General features: G+C 35.3%; 1 protein-coding gene across 1 annotated transcript in view; it reads left to right on the top strand.

Annotated features, from left to right (window-relative positions):
* Window positions 1-271: 271 nt before the first annotated feature.
* Window positions 272-19,569, top strand: part of cog2 (component of oligomeric golgi complex 2) — a 62,993-nt gene continuing 43,695 nt past the window's right edge. Inside the window, exons 1-8 of the mRNA XM_034019117.3 lie at window positions 272-504; window positions 10,473-10,634; window positions 11,273-11,338; window positions 11,902-11,982; window positions 14,197-14,300; window positions 16,149-16,257; window positions 17,725-17,904; window positions 18,548-18,672. Of these exons, the coding sequence (XP_033875008.1) occupies window positions 433-504; window positions 10,473-10,634; window positions 11,273-11,338; window positions 11,902-11,982; window positions 14,197-14,300; window positions 16,149-16,257; window positions 17,725-17,904; window positions 18,548-18,672 (899 nt within the window). The 5' untranslated portion in view covers window positions 272-432. The remainder of the gene's footprint in view (window positions 505-10,472; window positions 10,635-11,272; window positions 11,339-11,901; window positions 11,983-14,196; window positions 14,301-16,148; window positions 16,258-17,724; window positions 17,905-18,547; window positions 18,673-19,569) is intronic.

The following is a 19,569-nucleotide window of genomic DNA, read 5'->3' as shown; positions in this document are numbered from 1 at the left end:
CACACGTCATTTCCACCTCCACGTCATATTGAATCTATTGTGTACGCGGAAGAGTGATTTGACTACGTTGATGGAATAATGAAATACCACAGCACCTGAAAAAAGATACGGTGCTGGCAGGCATTGTAGTAATTTCCAGGACGGGTGCTCAGGCGTTCTGGGGTTGACAACAATAAAGAAATATTCCCTATAAAATGTCGTTTCAGTCTCTCTTGTAAAATTGCCACTTGCCTGTAGGCGGCGCATCACACCCTGCACTATACCGGTTTGGTCTCTTGATTCCTTCTTTCCTTGCTTACACGTTGGTGCTCAAAGATGCCATGTTGGCGGAAGTATATTTCATGAATTGTGTTTTAAAGAATTACTGGATAAGTTGCACTGACACTGTTGTTTTTAAACTGTAAATCTGTTATTTTGACGATTTCCATAACAATGGAGAAGAAGAAGATGAACCTACCAAAGGGACCTAATACTCTCTGCTTTGATAAGGATGAATTTATGAAGGTAAGGGCTTTATTTCCCTACCGTTCTGTGCTATTTTTTGTTGTTAAACACTTGACAGACTTAGAAAACAGAACAGAAAAAGTATGTCTGTTTAATAGAACAGCACCAAATTCATTTAATGTAATACGAACTGTTCAAATTTCCATTGGTATTACATAGTCATACTGTTACCTTTTTCAGGAGATCAGTGATCAGTCGTAATCGTATTAACAGATTTAATTTCAATACGTGGAAGCTAAATGAAAATAAGCCTAGTTGAACCATGATTCAGTCACTTAAGTTTGACACTTAAAATACAATTCTTTGTTGTCTTTACATTCTTCAAATGTTTAGTATTGTGTGCCCTTGTTCAACTTTACATATTCGGTGTGTTTACATGCACTTGAAGGTAGGTGTGGATGTGTCTTGTTTACTTTTCTTGCGAGGCACGAACTTGAATACACCTGTAAAGTGAGGACAGTTTCTCCTGAGTACTAAAAAACACGGTCCCTGAGTGTTTGCCTTTATTCGCATGACAGGGTCGAGTGGAACGTGCTGAAATAATAACAGTGTGTACCTCATATTTTTACAGTAAGCTTGGAAATCTGTGTTTACACTGTGTTAAAAATATGCTCGTGGTCTCCTCTGATGTATAAAAACGCCAACTAGGGATGCTTTCTTTCTTATTTTTTTTGTACATTAAATACGTAATGAAATTTCTATCAGTGGCGGAAGAAGCGAAAGATGGTCCCCCGTTTTCATCTCCAACCCCCAGTCAAACGTAATCGGTCAATTACAACATACCGCATTTAGTACACCTGATGTGTCTAACTTGTGGATTAACCCGTTCCAAGCCGTTTATTTTTTTATTTTTTAAAGAAAATCATTTAAAAGCTTAGAACACGAAGAATATTATTTTCAAACTGTTTACAGAATTCAGAACATGGTCACATGTAAAAAGGCACAAAAAAGTATTCTCCTACTACCCTATTTCAGCGTTGCAGGTCCCAAAACATGATGCTACGGATAAAGGAATGTCCGCACAAGAGATACAGCAGTAAGTCTCCATATGAAGAGAAGTAACTATTTGCATAATTCAGAACATGCTGGAATATAAAAAGGCACAGAAATGACAAAGTAAAATTACAAACATTTTTCAATAACTATTTATGTATTCACTTCACCATGAAGTGTATAACTATGACTTTAAATAACTAGACCCCCGTCAACCAAAATGTAATTACAGCAAAGGGTGGTGTTAATATAAAAGTCAAAATTTGAAGAGAAATAAAAACAGTTCTCCGATAATAAGACCATAAACAGAATGAGCTTTGCCCTCTTGAGGTCAAATAAGTAAATAACAAAATAAATAAATCAAATAGTAAATACTTAAATACATAACAGATTAAATAAATAAATACAACATTGTAATTAAAACAAAAAATAGTGAATAAATCAAATAGTAAAACAAAAGACCCATAAATAGATTTCAACAAACATGCATACATAAATACATCACTGATGGGTGACAGTTTAGTTTTATTTTATGTTGTGCGCTATAATTTAGACATGGTACAGCGCAAAGTGGAATGTCCCCTCAAGCTTCAGTGCAGACTGCAGTGGTACTTCGAATGCACTCGCCTTTGTGATCCGCCCTGCTGATGTTGGTGACCAGAACCCTCATTGCACACTCTGCACTTCTAAAACGCTGCCTTGTTCTCTTTGGAGACGATGAGGCTTGGGGAAATGGCAAGCTGTGAGCCTCACCTGATGTCCTGTGGTGTTTGGCCTGCCTCTCTGATCCCCTGCACTGGGGTGTGCACTGTCAGGCACGGTAAATCATAGAAGTATAGTAAAGCCACATTCTCGACTAGCAAATAAAAATGTAAAACACAGTAAATGTGTAGTATAAACATGGGAGAAGGATGATAAACTTCAGTGCAAATTTATGATCAACCTTTATAAGGGTAACAGTATTTGCTTCTTAATAAAACAAAACGTTAATCTACTACAAATAAGCTGCAAATAAAATGTCTATTGCATAAACATTATAATTCGACTAATAAACAGCAACCTTGTAACTAGAATGCCTGCTGTACAAGCATTACAAGGTTAAATCTACCCTTCAGATGGTAAATTACAAATAAAAATACAAACCCGTGCAAACATAAAATGGCTGACTTGTTAGATCATCACTTAATAAAGTAATATATAGACTTGTAACGATAATAGGAATATTTGTTAATAAAGTAAAAAAAAAAAAAAAAAGGTTTATCTGTCTATCTTTCTGTTTGCTTTTAGATGTGTATCCCTTTAAGAAATACGTTTTTGGTTTTTAATGAGATGCAAGCATTTTTAGAAACAGGATATAGTTTCCGGTAATGGAGTAACCAGGCAGAGGGGAAAACCCGGGAAGAAGCATTAGTATGATACACGAAAAAGGGTATACAGGTTGTAGATGTGTTTTATAGCTGTGGAAAGCTCGAAACACATTTTTGCTTTAAAAAAATAACCGCTATAGATAAACACAAAACTACAAAGGAGCTGGTATTACTGTGTATGTTTCTACCTCTGCTAATGAAGTCTTCATATATTACAAAAGCATAAATAAGTGCTACACATTTATTTAAAATAAAAAATAAAAATACTGGTAAGTAATGTTGTAAACTATTTATTTGTGTATCTGCTTTGCTTGTTTTTTTTCTCTCACAACTTAAAGTACCAGAACCGCTTTTTTTAAAATCTGGAGATCAAATGCGGTAGGTCCAGGGGAAATTATATATATATATATATATTCAGAATATCGTGTAAAATTACATTGTACAGAACTGTCGGCAGATAGTCTTTACACATAAATGTAAAAACAATTAAAATTGCACTGATACCATTCTTAAATTGGTGACGAATAAAAAATAACTTAGCGTTTGTGTAATTCGTAATTTTATTGGATGCAGAGCTCCAGAAAAAAAGACGGGAGGATGTGATATATGTAGGGCTTCTTATTTTCGGTTTTAACAGATAAAACCCAATAAAACACCCCGATACAAAAAAAAAAAAAAAATGGTGGATAGCCAATAACCACCGGAAAAACTGTGGAAATGTTTCATCAATTCACGTTGACTTTACCCTTTCCCCATTAAAAAATGAAACCTACTACAAAAATAATAATAAATAGATTTCACAGTGCTGCTGGGCAATGTTCCACCTACCTACCTTGTATCTATCATTGATTCGTTCTGAATACTTTAAACCCGCCCCAACTACTGAGTAACAACACATTCCTACATTTCTATTGGAGACTTCGTTTGCGAGATTTAAAACTTTTAAAAGTTGTTTAAAAAGCTAACAGTTAAAATGACCGGTTTGGTGCTTCTAGGTAGTTTGAAATTCCAGCACTAGTGTTAAACAATCTCAAAGAAGCTGGCTACAAGGTATGAAGAATACTTTGTGCCAGTTTTAGTGAGAAAACTAAAGATCTAGAAGAAGCGGGGGTTGTGACACATCAGTGCTATCTTAATGTGTCAAGAGTTTTCTTCGATACAGCCATAAAATACATACATGCATGGGGAAAGCATACAGATGATTTGAGAGAAAGTGTTTTAAAGAAAGATCCTTTAAGATCTGAGATTTAAACTTTGAGTTGAGTTACTGCAGAAGAAATGCTCAAATGTGACAATAACAAGGGTGCACTGTTTAATGTAACTCTGTTAAATTAGATTGTGACATGGAAGCTGTGTGAATGGAATGACATAACTACAGCGATCACAGTATATGGCAGATCAACCATTTCAGGGAATCCTCAGTACCACACGCAAATATAAAAAGACTGGCAGAACTGATCCTGTGCCTGCCTGGCAGTAATGCTTCAGTCGAGAGGGTGTTTTCTGTCATGAATGACCTGTGGACAGCAGAAAAATCCAGATACAAGGCTGAAACTGTGAAAGCCGTGCTCATCATCAAAACGACACTTTGCCCTGTCTTGAGTTCTTAAGCAAGAACATTAAAATTCTAAAACAGATACACTCATCAGAGAAATACAGCTCCAGCGGGCTTTTTGTGTGCATGTCTCTGGATTTGGTTTACAAAATATGGTCACCTTCGGTTAGGGTGGATATCTTCCATATCGGGGGAGTGAATGTGCAGTATGTGCACTTCTACAGTATATACCAGGAACATGCTTGTAAAATAGTTTTTTTTTGTTCAGAATTGGATGAAATATGGCATACTTTCACTTTCCATTCATCTCTCTTTGAGAGGGGTTAATAAAAACCCACTAAATACATGAAACGGACAAAGTCCAAGAAGGTAAGGGGTGTCGCTGTGATGTTATGAGCATGTTCTGTAAAATCTGTTCTGTAAAAGTTTCCATCCATAATTGGCGATCCAGTCAGCTTTGTTTTGACTAGGCCGAAAAGCCTAACTTCCAGATCTTTTTTTTAAAACCTCATTGAAACTAATTTAATTTATAATTCTAAAATCAGGATGTGCAGTGAAAGGTGCCGAGATGCCTGACTGGGAAATTAAACTTGGGCATGTCCCACAATATATATTTACAGCTTTGTAGTGCCAAGCACTAAGTGTGTAGTAACAGCACAAACGCCCTGTAAAACTGGCTTGATTTCAAACTGATATCTAGCTGATCTCTCACTTGCTTTTTTTCTTATCTCGAGCTCTCCCTGTTCTCTCTCACCCTTCTCTTTCCCTCTGCAGTCCCGCCCCCTCCTCTCTTTCTCTCTTCTCTGGGAATCGGTTGGTCACTGCATGCCCATTTCTACATACCAGGAGCTGTGAGCATTGCTGGCTATTGGCTAGTGAAATTCTCTGAACTTTACTCTGAACTTTGTATTGGCCGCTCCAGGCATAGATTGACAACTCTCTCCCAAACTTAAATGTGCTGTCTGTTCATACGGCTGGCTGCTGCTGGATAACTGGTTAAACGGTGATGACAGCTGTGTTCCTCCAAGCAGGGAAATTGTCATTGGAAGAGATGGCACGGACGAGGCGCTGCTATGGCTGTGCAGGGAGAAACATTCCTCTGTGTGCCTTGTACAGATGGGAGACAGCACTATGATTGGGCATTTCCAAACTGGGGTCGGATGAAAATGCAATAAAATGATGGTCGATTCCAAATTTATCTTAAAAAAAAAAAAAAAAAAAAAAAAAAAAAGCTTTTCTTAACTATACAAAAGGCTACCTCATGCTTTTGTGTGCTTGAATGACCACAGGTTAGGCTCCTGCGCTGTAGCAGTGCTAATCTGTTCAGGTGTTATGCACAAACAAGTTATGTTAATATTGAAACATGATTAGCATGGGCAGCAGTGTGGTGTAGTGGTTAGGGCTCTGGACTCTTGACCGGAGGGTCGTGGGTTCAGTCCCAGGTTAGGGACACTGCTGCTGTATGCTTGAGCAAGGTACTTTACCTAGATTGCTCCAGTAAAAACCCAACTGTATAAATGGTTAATTGTATGTAAAAATAATGTGATGTCTTGTAACAATTTTAAGTTGCCCTGGATAAGGGCGTCTGCTAAGAAATATGTAAAATAAATAAAAAAATGATTAAAGAAATGTCAGAAAAGTGAACAGTTGCATGTGATTTGACTGTTCACAATCACAGTGAACAACCTGAACTTGCACATAGGCTACACTATGCTTGTGACAATTTTGTTGACAAAGAACATTTTAGAAAATACTTCATTCATCTATACATCCAAACATCAGCTTATTGAAAAAGAGTTTTACTGTACTTCAAATCATATTTAACTATACACACCGGTTCAACAAGTTTAAAGGGTGCACATCTTTATCAGATGATAGCAAAAATGTATTTTGTAATATTTTGTTTTTTGTAATATAACTTTGTTCATTATTCTTCAACTTTATGTGAAATTAAAATGAAATTGCCTGGAGTGAAAAATGTAATTTTGTTTCTTAACAAACCTGCTGGAAAGCAGGGCCCTCGCAACCATGGTACTGTAACTCGGTCTTCATGAATATGGAGATGTGTGTGTGTGTTTGTGCGTGTGTGTGTCCCCCAGACCTCCTTGTCATGTTACTACTGTATTTATGTAGCAATTAGGGATTATTACTGTCAAGATCTTTTGGCCTATCCACATACTGTAGGAGTCAAAACTGAATGACTAGGTTCACAGACTATTAGGATTGTGCATCTTTTTCACAGGGAATAGAGTGCATCTCTGTAACATCTTTTCACATTTTAACATATATATTTCAGGTGTGACAATTATGTAACAAAATAAATAAAAAATGAAATTAAAATATTTGAAAATTATCGTTGTTAATTCAAAAGCTGCCATAACGTAGTGCCCCATACTTTCACATCAACTTTTACCTGTAAACAAAAATGTCAGATATTTCATTTATGAAACAAAGAGAAAACATATGCACATCCAAAGTTTTTCAAGGTGCAGGGTAGAGAGATTTTAAAGTTCAACAAACATTGTACCCGCACACTTATATATTATACTCCAAAGTGTTTATATTTTATTATACCCAAGATCAACGTTTCGATCTACAAGACATCTTCATCAGGACAACGAACATAACAAACACCACAGTATTTATACAATTGGTTCAATAATTATAGTCAATAACCAACAGATGAGTAAAAGATAATAGCATCAATTGACAAATTCCTCACAAAAAGCCAATTACATCGTAGCCAATTACGTAAAACCTCAAATTAACTATCTAAATTAGCAAATCATCTCCACATACATCAAACATATTATGTGAAGACATTATAACAAGCATATATGTTTTAAAAAAATAAGTCTACACAATTATACTTATATAGCAACAATTGTTACGAAGTAAAACAAAATATATATATAAAGCAGTTTATACACAATCCAAAAATTGTTAAGTACAAGATGATTGTTAATTATTATTCTGGGTTATTAAAAGATTTGTTATTTTATTTTTATTTTGTATTTTTCTAAAAAGAAAATGAATATAGGACCCACTATATAATGAAACAAAGAACTGATTAAAGTCATAAAAAAGTTTAATGTCAAACTCCTCATTAAGACCCCTAGGTGATATTGTATCCAAAATCCAAAAAAATGTATAAATCCAAAATGTTTCCCTTTTAAGTAACAATGTGTCTATTTCCTCCTTTACGAGGGAAATGTACTCTTTCAATACCAATATACTTTAGAGAGGATATATTATAGTTTTCTCTTAGGAAATGTACAGCTACGGGATTTCTCATACCCTTTGTCCTAATGCTACTTCTATGTTCACTAATTCTGGTCTTTAAACATCTCTCTGTTTTCCAAACATACACTAAACTACATGGACATTTAAGAATATAGATGACATTTACTGTTGTACAAGTAATAATAGCTTTAATTTTGGTGTTCCTACCAGTAATCGGATGGCTAAAGAAGTTACATTTATAGTTACCATCAGGGATTTCATTAAGGGATGAATTCTATGTGCAGTGGGAGGTAAATCTGATTAAACTAAAAGATCTTTTAAGTTAGGTGGTCTTTTAAAGACCAAACGAGGTGGTTCCTTGAACACTTTACATAGCTGGGTCAGAACTATCGATGTACCAATGTTTTTTAATTATATTATTGAAGTGATGACCTAATGGAGAATATTGAGCGAAACACGTATCTGTTGCTCAGTAGGACATGTCTTCTTTAATTGCAAACAATGTGAATGTGAAACATTTTTTTATCTTTCTGAAGCGTTCCGTATCCAATCCTCAGTGTAACCCCTCTCCCTACACCTGTGTGTTAAAGCCACAGCCTGTTGGTGATATCAGTCCTCAGAACTACAAATTCTCCGTAGTCTACTAAATTGACTAATAGGCAGACTTTTATTGAGCGGAACAGGATGAAAACTATCCGCTCTCAAAATTGAATTTGTCAGTGGGTTTAAGGTATAAATCAGTACTCAAACCATGATTTTCTGTAATTATTAAAATATCCAAAAAATTAATCCTAAACTGATCAAAACTCAATGTAAATTTTAAATTTTCATTGACACTATTTAAGTATTCAAAGAATTCCTATAATTCTGTATGTGTAGCCACCCAAATAAAAAAATATATAGTCTATGTAACGACGCCAAAGTTTTATGGATGAAAGAAAGAGGTTATGCTGAGGATCGGACACAAAACAGCTCTCAGAAAGTTCCATATAAAGGTTTGCATAGTTGGGGGCCATAGTACTCCCCATAGCCGTTCCCTTAATCTGCAAAAAACAAGCACTTTTAAACAAAAAATAATTATATGTCAAAACCAGTTCAGCCAAATCTTTTATACACCTAGTACTAGGTAAGGTGTCCAAAAACACAAGTCCAAAAAATGTTCTATTGCTTCTAAGCCTCCTCAGTGTGGGATGCTGGTATAGAGACTTTCCACATCTAATGTTACCAGAAAAGAACCATCTTCAATATCATCAACAGTTTTTAAAACATTGAGCATATCAATAATATCACGTGTATAAGAGGGAAGTGGTGTCACCCTAGATTTCAGAAAAAAATCAAACAGATTTTTTTTCAGTTAGAGAACCTATCCCTGAGACTATTGGTCTTCCAGGTGGCTGCTCTAGTGTTTTATTAATTTTTGGAAGTGTATGAAAAACAGGTTTTATGGGAAAATCTACCTTCATAAAGTCATATTCCTTTTTAGTTATTTCACCACTATCCAAAAAACATTTGTTTGTCATGTACAGATTGTTTAAATTGTGCAGTAGGGTCAGTTTGGAGTTTCTTATAAAAAAAATTCTTCTCCTAGTTGTCTCAATTTAATTTTCATAATCAACAAGATAATGTATAACAATGACACCACCCTTGTCAGCAGATTTAATTATTATTGAGGTGTCATAATTAAGATCTAAAAGGGCATCTCTTTCCTTCTTTGAGATATTATTATATACTTTATACTCTTTTTTTGTTAAGAATGTAAGTAACATCTTTTTCAACTAGTCTACAGTATGTTTCAAGAGAGGCATTTCTGTTTTTCGGAGGAGGGAAAGTCGATTTACCTCTAAAGCGGGTGTTCACTCTAAATCTTGAGAAATTGGTACATTAGTATCTGTTTCCGATTTGGACAAAAATGCTGTCCTTTCCAAGTTACTGGTACAGAAATTTAAAAACGCTTTCAATCTCAAATGACAAAAAAACTTTTGAAAGTCAATAATCGTATCAGTCATTAGCCTGAGTAGTAGGAACAAACGATAAACCTTTAGTTAAAGCAGATAAACAAGAGTTGGAAATTGACCTACTCGAAAGGTAGATCACATTCAGTGTCTCTGACTGCGTGTCCGTGGTCTATTTTGTTCCTTTGCGCTTCCCCCTCCTGCATTTCTTCCATGAGGTGGATGTCGTGAAATGTCTGGATCCACCTCGCTAGATCCCAAAAAAGACACACTTCTCTGTGAATCGCTGGTACCATCTGATCCGATGTCAGATGAAGATGACCTATTAGAGGATCCAGGTCTCCTTTGTTGGAACCTCCTCCTCCCATCCTTCTCTCTCTCGAAACAGGACCCCCCCCCTCCCCCCCCCCCCCCCCCCCCGTTCAAACTTTTTCATCTTCAATGTTTTTATTTCTTTTTCCATTTTAGTTTTGAATAGTTCCAGGTCATTTTGGAAAGATGATAGTTTCTGTTCATCAGCAATTTGTGCCGATAATTTTGTTTTAATTTGTTGTATTTCTGTATGTGTACAGCTTAATTGTTCAGAAGCTTCCTGGATCATCGAAAGTCGAAAGAACATTTGTTGATGATTTCACACCACCTATCGCAAAAAACTTCATTGTATCCAATTTACAAAAGCCTAGTATAACCCTATGCTGACTACATTCATTACAATCTTTTTTGTAAAAAGTATTTTTCAAAACTGCAGGGCTTGTTTTCAGACCATCCCATACTCTGAAAACAACCCTCTGTGTTTTGGTAGCACAAAATGACAAACCTTCTGCTACTGACCCTTTTTTTTTCTCTTTCACTTTATAGGATGATTTTGATGTTGATCACTTTGTATCAGAGTGTAGAAAGCATGTCCAGCTTGAAGAACTCAGAGAAGACTTGGAACTTTATTATAAACTTCTTAAAACTGCAATGGTGGAACTTATTAATAAAGATTATGCAGACTTTGTTAACCTTTCAACCAATTTGGTGAGTTTAGCTGATGCTGTTGTACTATGTTTAGCTACTGGTTTAATATTGGGAGATTCCAACTATTCATAATTCAGAATGTAGGTAATAAGAAGATAAACTGTGTTTGTTTCCATTATTTCTGACTGTACTCTATGTCCATGAGTTAAGCAATAAGACAGATGGACAAGCCCAGTAAGCTGTCTGTGTACTGCAGTATTCTTGTTGCACTCAGACAAGCTACAGGTGGGTGAAGTATCAGCATTCAACCTCCTGAGCACAAGAGACCACTCATTCTGGCTTCTCATAATCTTGTAACATTTACACAAGCACTTTATTTGTGAATAATGTTGAACACAATAACATAAAGAATGTCTAACTGCAACCAAGAGGCTGAACATGATAAACATATCAATCATACAGAAGTAAGACTAGTCATACACTACTTTGTGAATAGTTTACATGTATGGTACTTGAAGCCTCTTGAATGCATGGGTGATCAATCATGCTATATTTTAGATATCCATCCTAGTAAAATTCTGATTTGTATAATGATATCAATTTAGCGTTAATTAAAATGAAAAAAAAAAAATCCTAAAGGTTTAAGGTATTGAAATGTGTGCCATTGACAGATGTATTTGTTTTTTTTTTTATTTCAGGTTGGAATGGACAAAGCTCTCAATCAACTCACAGTGCCATTGGGCCAGTTGCGAGAAGAGGTGTTGGTAGGTCAATTTACTCCGCTTTAAATGGTTATATTAAATTATTTACAATAGATTAATACTAAGGGAAGCCTTTAGTGATGTGATGTGATATTCATAAATATGGGACAACCTCGAAAAGGGTGTCAGTCTGGCACAATGTGGGGGGTGACAATAGTAAATGCATTTCCTAAAAGTTTTTTTTTCTTTCTCAGTATTGCATATGTGTGGAACGAGTGTTTAATAGCTGCCTCTTGTCATGGTTCAGTATACCCAAAATACAAAATCAAGTTAAAAGCTCTTCTTGTAGCATGTGTGGGATGGAGATGCAATGTGGAAAGCTTTGAAGGAGCTTCAAAATAAATCACTTACAACGGAAGTCATAAAAAATGTCCTTTTATTGATCGGGAATTTCATGGACTCCCAACATTCCACCTGAAAAATGTACATTTACATGAAGTACTGTAAAATCATTAATAAAGATTTTAATAGGGAGTTTAATAAGCAACCATCCATAATGAAATCCCATCCTCCTAGTTTTTAGTAACACAGATGTTTAATTTATTTTGTAAACCATTCTTTTTCAGAGCCTAAAGTCGTCTGTTAGCGAAGGTATCCAAGCCATAGATGTCCGTTTATCAAAACAAGATGATATTCAAAGAAAAAAGGTAATGTTTATTGCAAACTTAAAGGGTACCTGTAGCCAAAAATAACAAAGCTGTCTTTGTGCTCCACCGATTTGGTCAACAAGTAGTGTGTGTAGTGATTTTTTCAATTTCTTTGTCCACTTTCTGGGTCAAGTAACACTTGAGGGAGCTGACATATTGGAGCCTTTCAGGCAGCCACGTGACATCGAGTCGTTGATTTCCCTGATAGGCCAAAAGTTGCGCGCATGGGTTTGTGGGATACAGCGGTGAAAACATATAGTGGAGTGCAAAGCTTTTGGGTGCTTGAATAATAAGCGTAAAATAAGCCAAAAAAAGTATTGTGTGCCTGTGGCAAAGTGGTGATTGATTACAGGTGCTTGCAGTGCAGGGTGGATACAAGAACACACAGACAATGATTTTTCAGGTGCAAGGGTGTTTATTGATTTATTATGCAATGTCCAGAGCCTTATGGCGAACACCTGTAAATAATAATGATGGAGTGATACAGCGGCGTGTATCACTTTGTTTGTAATCCTCGGGTTTGACCCGAAACCAAATAACAAAAAGTCCAAGTTCTTTCCTCACCCACACGTAACACAGAACACAAAACACAGTTATTTGGTGCGTGAAACTAGTGCTCGTGATAAAAAATACATTGTGAAACAGGGAAGTGCTGGTGTCCGGGTTTGTTGCTAGCCTGCGGCTGCAGCTCCGGATAGTGTTAGTAGTCTTAAAACGACACAAACAGAACTATGTTACAAGACAGACTAACAAGTACAACACTCACGGTTCTCACAATTGCAGGGTTTCCTTTAGGTTATTTCTCTAACCATTCACAAAGGAAGAGATCACTTACACTATGTACCCTATTTATATCCTCGCTCATGACCCCTAGGTTAATGGTTAAAAGTAGAACACTTGTCTGAATTCTAGAAAAAAGAGTATTCTGCATTCTCTTTGTAACTCTTCAGTTTTTCACTGTTTATGTGTAAGTGTAGACTCACATGCTGTTGTCTCTGTTCTCTCACTGTTGTCTAGAAATTATGATATTCTCTCTGCTGCCATTTTACTCTGGCTGGAGTGATATTATTGCTTGTTAGTATCTTGTGTACGAGTGTTTTTTGTAATTTTTTTTTTACCGATTTACAATTACTATCCTTTTAGGTTGAAACTGCGTGTTTGTGTGTTTCCTCCTTTCTCTTTCGCTGGTACATCTCCCTTTCTCTTACAGTTTCAGGATAGTAAACCTTATAATCTTACTATATAGCCTACATAAGGCTGTACGTACCTCCGGGAGTTCTAATAGAATGTATAGGGCTGTAAACAGCTACTACTGATAATTATAAATCATGCAAGTATTTGGAGCCTTCTTGGTTCAGTTTTCTCAGATTAGGCTGGTTGCAGACTCCTCGTTATCCTCATCTGAATATTCACTATCGCTGCCTGACAAAGTTAAACTGGGGTAGTCCGACCTCAACGATTCATACAAGTACCCTTCTATTTTACTTTTTTCATAATAATCGGATAAATACCGTCGCAAATAATTTTGTTAGCTGCAGCTATAACTAGAAGTGTTCGCAAATGGGGAAATCAACAACCTGACATTAAATCCTGTGCGCCACATGAGACCCAATGCATAGAAGCTTAATGTTGTTTTAATGATTTCATATCGTAAACTGGACGAGCAGGGGCTTTAAATTGTGTCAAAAGTTTCCAGCCACATGTTTTCTGTTGAAATGATTCTATATTCACTACCACTGCAGGTACCCTTTAAAATATGAAATATCACTATTTAAGATTAAACATAAGAATATTTAATTATCTTTCTTACAATCTGTGTGATCTACTTTAATTGAGCAGTCCTTATCCAGCATTAAACACAACTGTCTAGGTAATTTAGTGAAATGATGGATCCTTCCGATTCCTACATCTAGGTAATAATACATGGCACAGAAAGCATTAACAGAGATTATAGACCAGTCTGTAATGTTTGGTAATCCCCTGTGTGCAATGGTATTATTCAATGAATTTTCTTTTATAATAGTATTATTAGGTGGTGATGATCCCCAGGCAGTTACAAGAAATTAACAACCTTTTTTTTTTTTGCCAGTATAGGGTTGTAAATTTTCTGTTTATTAATTTGAAATGTTTTTTAACATTAGACTATACTTGATAAAATATCTTAGTTTTGACTTTATTTTGTAAATATTGTTTACCATGCCTTTTTGTTTTAAGATTTGTGTCTTAAAGCTGATTCAAGTTGTGAGATCTGTTGAGAAAATTGAAAAAATTCTTCATTCTCATACCTCCAAAGAAATGTCTTCTCTTGAAATAAATAGGTAAGTTTACTAAAATCAAAATATTAACATATCAGTAGTACAGTAACCTTAATTGTTCTTCTAAACAGTTCTGTTTCCCTGACTAATTAAATTATGTAATAAGTAAATGCATTTCCATTTTCAGTTGAGACATTTCTCAATGTTTTTGTAATCAGAAAATAAAGTAAACATATTTTGTTATTCATACTTGTTACCTGAGGAGATTGGTGTTGCACTGTAAAAAGTTGAATATTAGTGTTTAAAAACTAATAGAGAGTCTTATTTGTTTATTAAAGTATGGTACAAATGACAAACTCAGAAGTATACTACAATTAAAATATGCTTAGGGCAGCTATTTTTTGGTTTTTATTAATTTAATTTTTATTTGTAGCTATTTTCGCATTTTATGTAAATCGTTTTTTTCAGTGCTTTCGCTTTTTATTGTTTTCGGTTAAGGTTTTTTCACACCAAGTGCGTTGCATCAGCGTTTTGAGTCAAGTTGTTTTCATACCAAAGCGTCAATCAATCTGAAGCCCTGTCACTGAACTCAACATTTCCCTTAAAGAACACAATTATATTTGTGTCTTTCAGCACAAAGTACTGTAATATGAATACAATCTCATGAAAACGAAATAATAAAGTTGTGTGTCTTTTGCAGAAAAGAAATTAAATACAAATGTGAATATGTTATAAATATTTAGTGTGTATACATTTGGTTGGCCTGCTGTTTCGAGTGTGTAAAACAGTCTTTCTTTACTGTATGTCTTCACTGTTGAAAGTTAAGTGCCTTCCCATTTGACACACAGACATACACATATATCCTTAAGGTCAAATGTAAAACTAGTGTGTACCTTATTACAGAGTGTAGATAGAATTACTATGGAACACAGATAGGAACCCATATGGGCGCTAGTCAAAAATGACCTTTAACGTGACCTTTGACCTCTCCTTGGAAGCCATAAAGTTGCTTGCAACTTCCAGTTAATTAGAAAACTGTTTTAACATTTGCTTTCTACCTGCTAATGGGTTGCAGAATTTCTGAACACAGATCGTATGTTACTGTAAACTCACGGTTGTGATCTTCATATACACACTGTGCTTGCTTGTGCCCACTTATATTTTATTTCTTGAAACTTTTTTCACACAAAGCAGACAATTACTCACTTTGTCAAAAACTAAACATCGCTAAAATACTTCAGCCGGTGAACATCTTTATTTCCTGCAAACTGTAAATAAACAAGGTTTATCTGTTTTCTAGTCTTTTTTTCTGAGCTTTCTGATGCCTGTTTCTTGGACATGATATATATATATCTTTGTTAAATAAGTAAGTAAATTTACGCCGGACGAGCACAGAGAAATAGTAACACAGTCTATTTCAGACGCCCTCTGTTTTGCGCTACGTGGCCAGTGTGAAAGCCTCCGTACAGCATTCTAAAAAAACAATGTTACGTTGATGCGACGCGCTTGTTGTGATAGGTACGATTCAGGAAGGAGGGACATTGCCCAGCTGCACTGGGAAAGGTAGTTTTTTTTTTTTTGTTTGTTTGTAGTAGGTTTTTTTTTTTTTAATGGGAAAGGAGTGAAGTCATCGTGAATTAAGTAACTGTTTCCAGTGTTTTCCGGGGTCACAGATTTCATTTTTTTTGTATCTGGGGTGTTTTATCGTTTTCTATCGGTTAAAACCGAAAATCAGAAGCCCTAAATATACTGTATAGGGTCATTTTTACGTAGTTGGTGCATAGATTGTTCTATGCATCATGAACAAGGTTTAGGTTTTGGGAAGTATTGGAATAAAAAATGAAATAATGCTGTGTGAAAAGTTTCTTGTTTTATTTATATATAATTGAAATGGTAACTTGTATTTTGCAGCCCTCTCCTAGCTGGACACATTTTGGAAAGGATTGCTACAGAATTTAATCAGCTGCAGTTTCATGCTGTACAAAGCAAGGGTATGCCACTTCTGGACAAAGTGCGACCTGTAAGTATATGTATAAAGTGAATTAAGTGAAGTTGGATGCAATATTATACATTATCCCTCCTCCATAAATAAAATAATATATACATTTTAAAAACGATTTTACACATCCTTCCCTCTTTTTTTTTTTTGCAGAAGCAAATATACAGTGCTGACATTCTTGGGGCTTATCCACACATGCTGTGACTTATCTTAGTGCTGGAACAAATATCCAAATATCCAAATTATTATTATTATTATTATTATTATTATTATTATTATTATTATTATTATTATTTTTTTTTTTTATTTTTTTTTTTTTTAACATGTAATCAAAGGCAAAATCTGTGTCATTGTCTGCCAAAATTACACAGTTGATAGAAATTAGAACTACGTATCGCAATGTGTTTTGCCTTGCACCGATTTACCACTTTTCCAGAGTTTGTGTCGTTTCGAAAATGACAAGGGAAAAAGTAGGACCAGCACCGCTGCTCTTAACCCTCTATTTAAACGTTTTAGACAGCATTAAGCTTACAGACCAGATTAAGATGCACACACATAGTGATCTCTACCTTATACCGCTGATGCTGCTTCAGATCTGAGACGCGAGTCAGAATTAGGAGATAGATGCAGGTACCTGACTCAAAATTGCCTTCAACACTGGCCCAACTTGTAAGAGAAGTATTGTGTAGTTATCAACGTTTTTGTTTTGTTTTATGTTGTGATGCTGTTTTCTGTATGTGGAATTTGAAACGAGAACCAAAACGATGATTTTTTTTCCCATTTTACAACGCCCCCTTTTCCATGTGTATGTTATTTGAAATGTTATTTAAGTAAAATGTGACTGTTTTCACTTGTTCAGCTAAAAAAAGGAATACGTAAATCTCAGTAATGGTGTTATTACTTAATGAAAATGTGTCTATGGCCACTTTGTTTATTATGAAGAAACGGCAATGGCAGGGAATCTAAAAATAAAATACTTTACGTGCTGACATGCTTTGTTTTGTAGTTAATTCAACTGGGTAAAGTAAGGCCTGCACACCCTATTCTTACTACTTTAGATTTTTTTTGTTACTACCTACAGTGTTACATAAATTGGCTTTGATTTTGCAAATGAACGAATATATGAATACTTGTCTGATTTTTTGAACGGCTATCTGAACATAAAAATACCATGTTTGTCCCAGCACTAACTTATCTTGTCAACATGCAGAATTGGCACAAAACAAGTATGGGGGAAACAATTAAAACAAATGTTGAACAGGCGGCTGTTGAATCGCAATGTGTGTTGGTATGACCCAAGCAATTTTATGGCAGTCTGATGGCTGTTAATATAAAATCTTAGATTAGCAGAAGAAGGGTAGTTAAATTCTAACTATACATTTCAGTACAGTACTTCTAATGTTTGTGATTTTCTAATCTTGTTTTTTGTTTTTTTTTATAATACATGAGCATAGAAAAATTAATGAAAAGACTCCCCTGTTCCTACAGAGAATAGCTGGTATAACTGCTATGCTTCAACAGTCTTTGGAAGGTCTACTTTTAGAAGGTCTGCAGACTTCTAATGTCGACATTGTACGTCACTGCTTAAGGACTTATGCAACAATAGACAAAACACGTGATGCAGAAGCTCTGGTTGGTCAAATACTTGTGAAGCCTTATGTAGATGAGGTAAGTTATTTTTAATTGTGAAACACCAGCGAAAACACTGTTAACAGGATGTTCTAGCACTTACAATGTGAAATAAAACTGATGTGCAATAGGAAGTTGCCGATATGTGACGGATACAGTACAAGGTGTATGTTGAAGGTGCTGCTTACATCAGTAATGTGAGGGACAGCTATTTTATACATGTGTGTGCTTCACATGTGGAACTCAGATGTTGCCTTTTTCTTTACCAATTCCTGGGTATAAATTTAAATAAAAATACATTAAAGTTGTATTTGTTGTTTGACTTGTTATCATTTATTTACAGAAGAACATTTTAATGTTTCCTAGCTAAAATACATGTTTGAAATTGAATAGTATGCCTAAAATAGGTATTATGCTTGTAGCTCCCATATAACATCAATAAGCAATCTTTGTCCGTTTTTGCACAACCGGTATGATAAATCTAACATTGTTCTAAATGGTTTTGAGATATTGACACTACCCTCCCTTTATCCACTATAAAAAGTGAAAATGACTACCAGTGCAATAAAAAAATATTGCAGGTTAAAGTTTACATGTAAGTTTTCACTTACCAGAGATTTTGATTAAATCTGTAATATCTAGTGTTTTTGTTTCCTTTCTTGGCTATTTCCTAATTTGGAAGGTCGTAGTTGAACAGCATGTCAAGTCACACCCTAATGGTCTGCAAGAAATGTATGGAAAGTTACTGGCGTTTGTACCACATCATTGTCGATTGCTACGAGAAGTGACTGGGGGTACCATTTCAAGGTAGGTCACAGTGGGGCGGTTTCCATGGAAAAAGAAAAATAAGTCTCACCTTTTTCTCACGCTATTTTGGTAGTATCTTTCGGGTAGTGTGGGTTTCCATGTAGTTTTTCTTTTAGCCAGAGAAATTCTCCTTTGCAAATAGCCTAATTAATAATAAAGTGCCTCTGGCCTCATTTGGCCACCAAAATAATGTAATAATAAAAGCAAGTTTTCTTACAGAACCATAGCTTCATCAACTGATGTAACAATTATCCAGTCAAAATGTTTAGTACAGTACATTTTTTAGTAAATCTACAATAAGCTACCCTACTCGCCCACATTTCCCACTACATATTATTCTTATAATAATAATAACAATGATGATGATAATAATAAATGATGATGATGATGATGGAGATGATGATGATGATGATAGTAGTATAAGGAAAAAACGACACCAAAGTGTGCATAATAAGCCTGTAATCGTGTTGAGGGCTAAGATCAAAGACGATACTGAAGGTCGAGGATCCATGTCACCAGAAGCCCGAGATACGATTACAGGCTTTTTATTGCACACTTTATTTTTTATAATTAGCCATTTACAATAGCTTGAAAAAGTACTTGGCACATATGACTAATCCCCTTGTTTTTTTAAATGCTTTTCTTTTGCCACAAACTCTTGTTTTTGGGAAGTCTGTTTGGTTACCGCAGTAAATTGAACGTTCATGTCTGTGTTGCTTTAAATACCCGTCTTTGCTTCTCCGTTTTGATGCCTCACTGACAGAATACATTTTGCCGGTATGTTGTTGAGTTGCTGTACTGGTATTTGATACATTTTCCTGTTTTCACCATTTTCTTCCAGGTACGCCTTCAATACATTTATAGCGCAAAATGTCTTTTTTTTTCTTGTGACAGCAT

The sequence above is a fragment of the Acipenser ruthenus genome, chromosome 6, assembly GCF_902713425.1.
Source record: "Acipenser ruthenus chromosome 6, fAciRut3.2 maternal haplotype, whole genome shotgun sequence".
In the NCBI taxonomy this organism is placed as follows: Eukaryota; Metazoa; Chordata; class Actinopteri; order Acipenseriformes; family Acipenseridae; genus Acipenser; species Acipenser ruthenus.
This window is presented reverse-complemented; position numbering and strand designations above follow the sequence as displayed.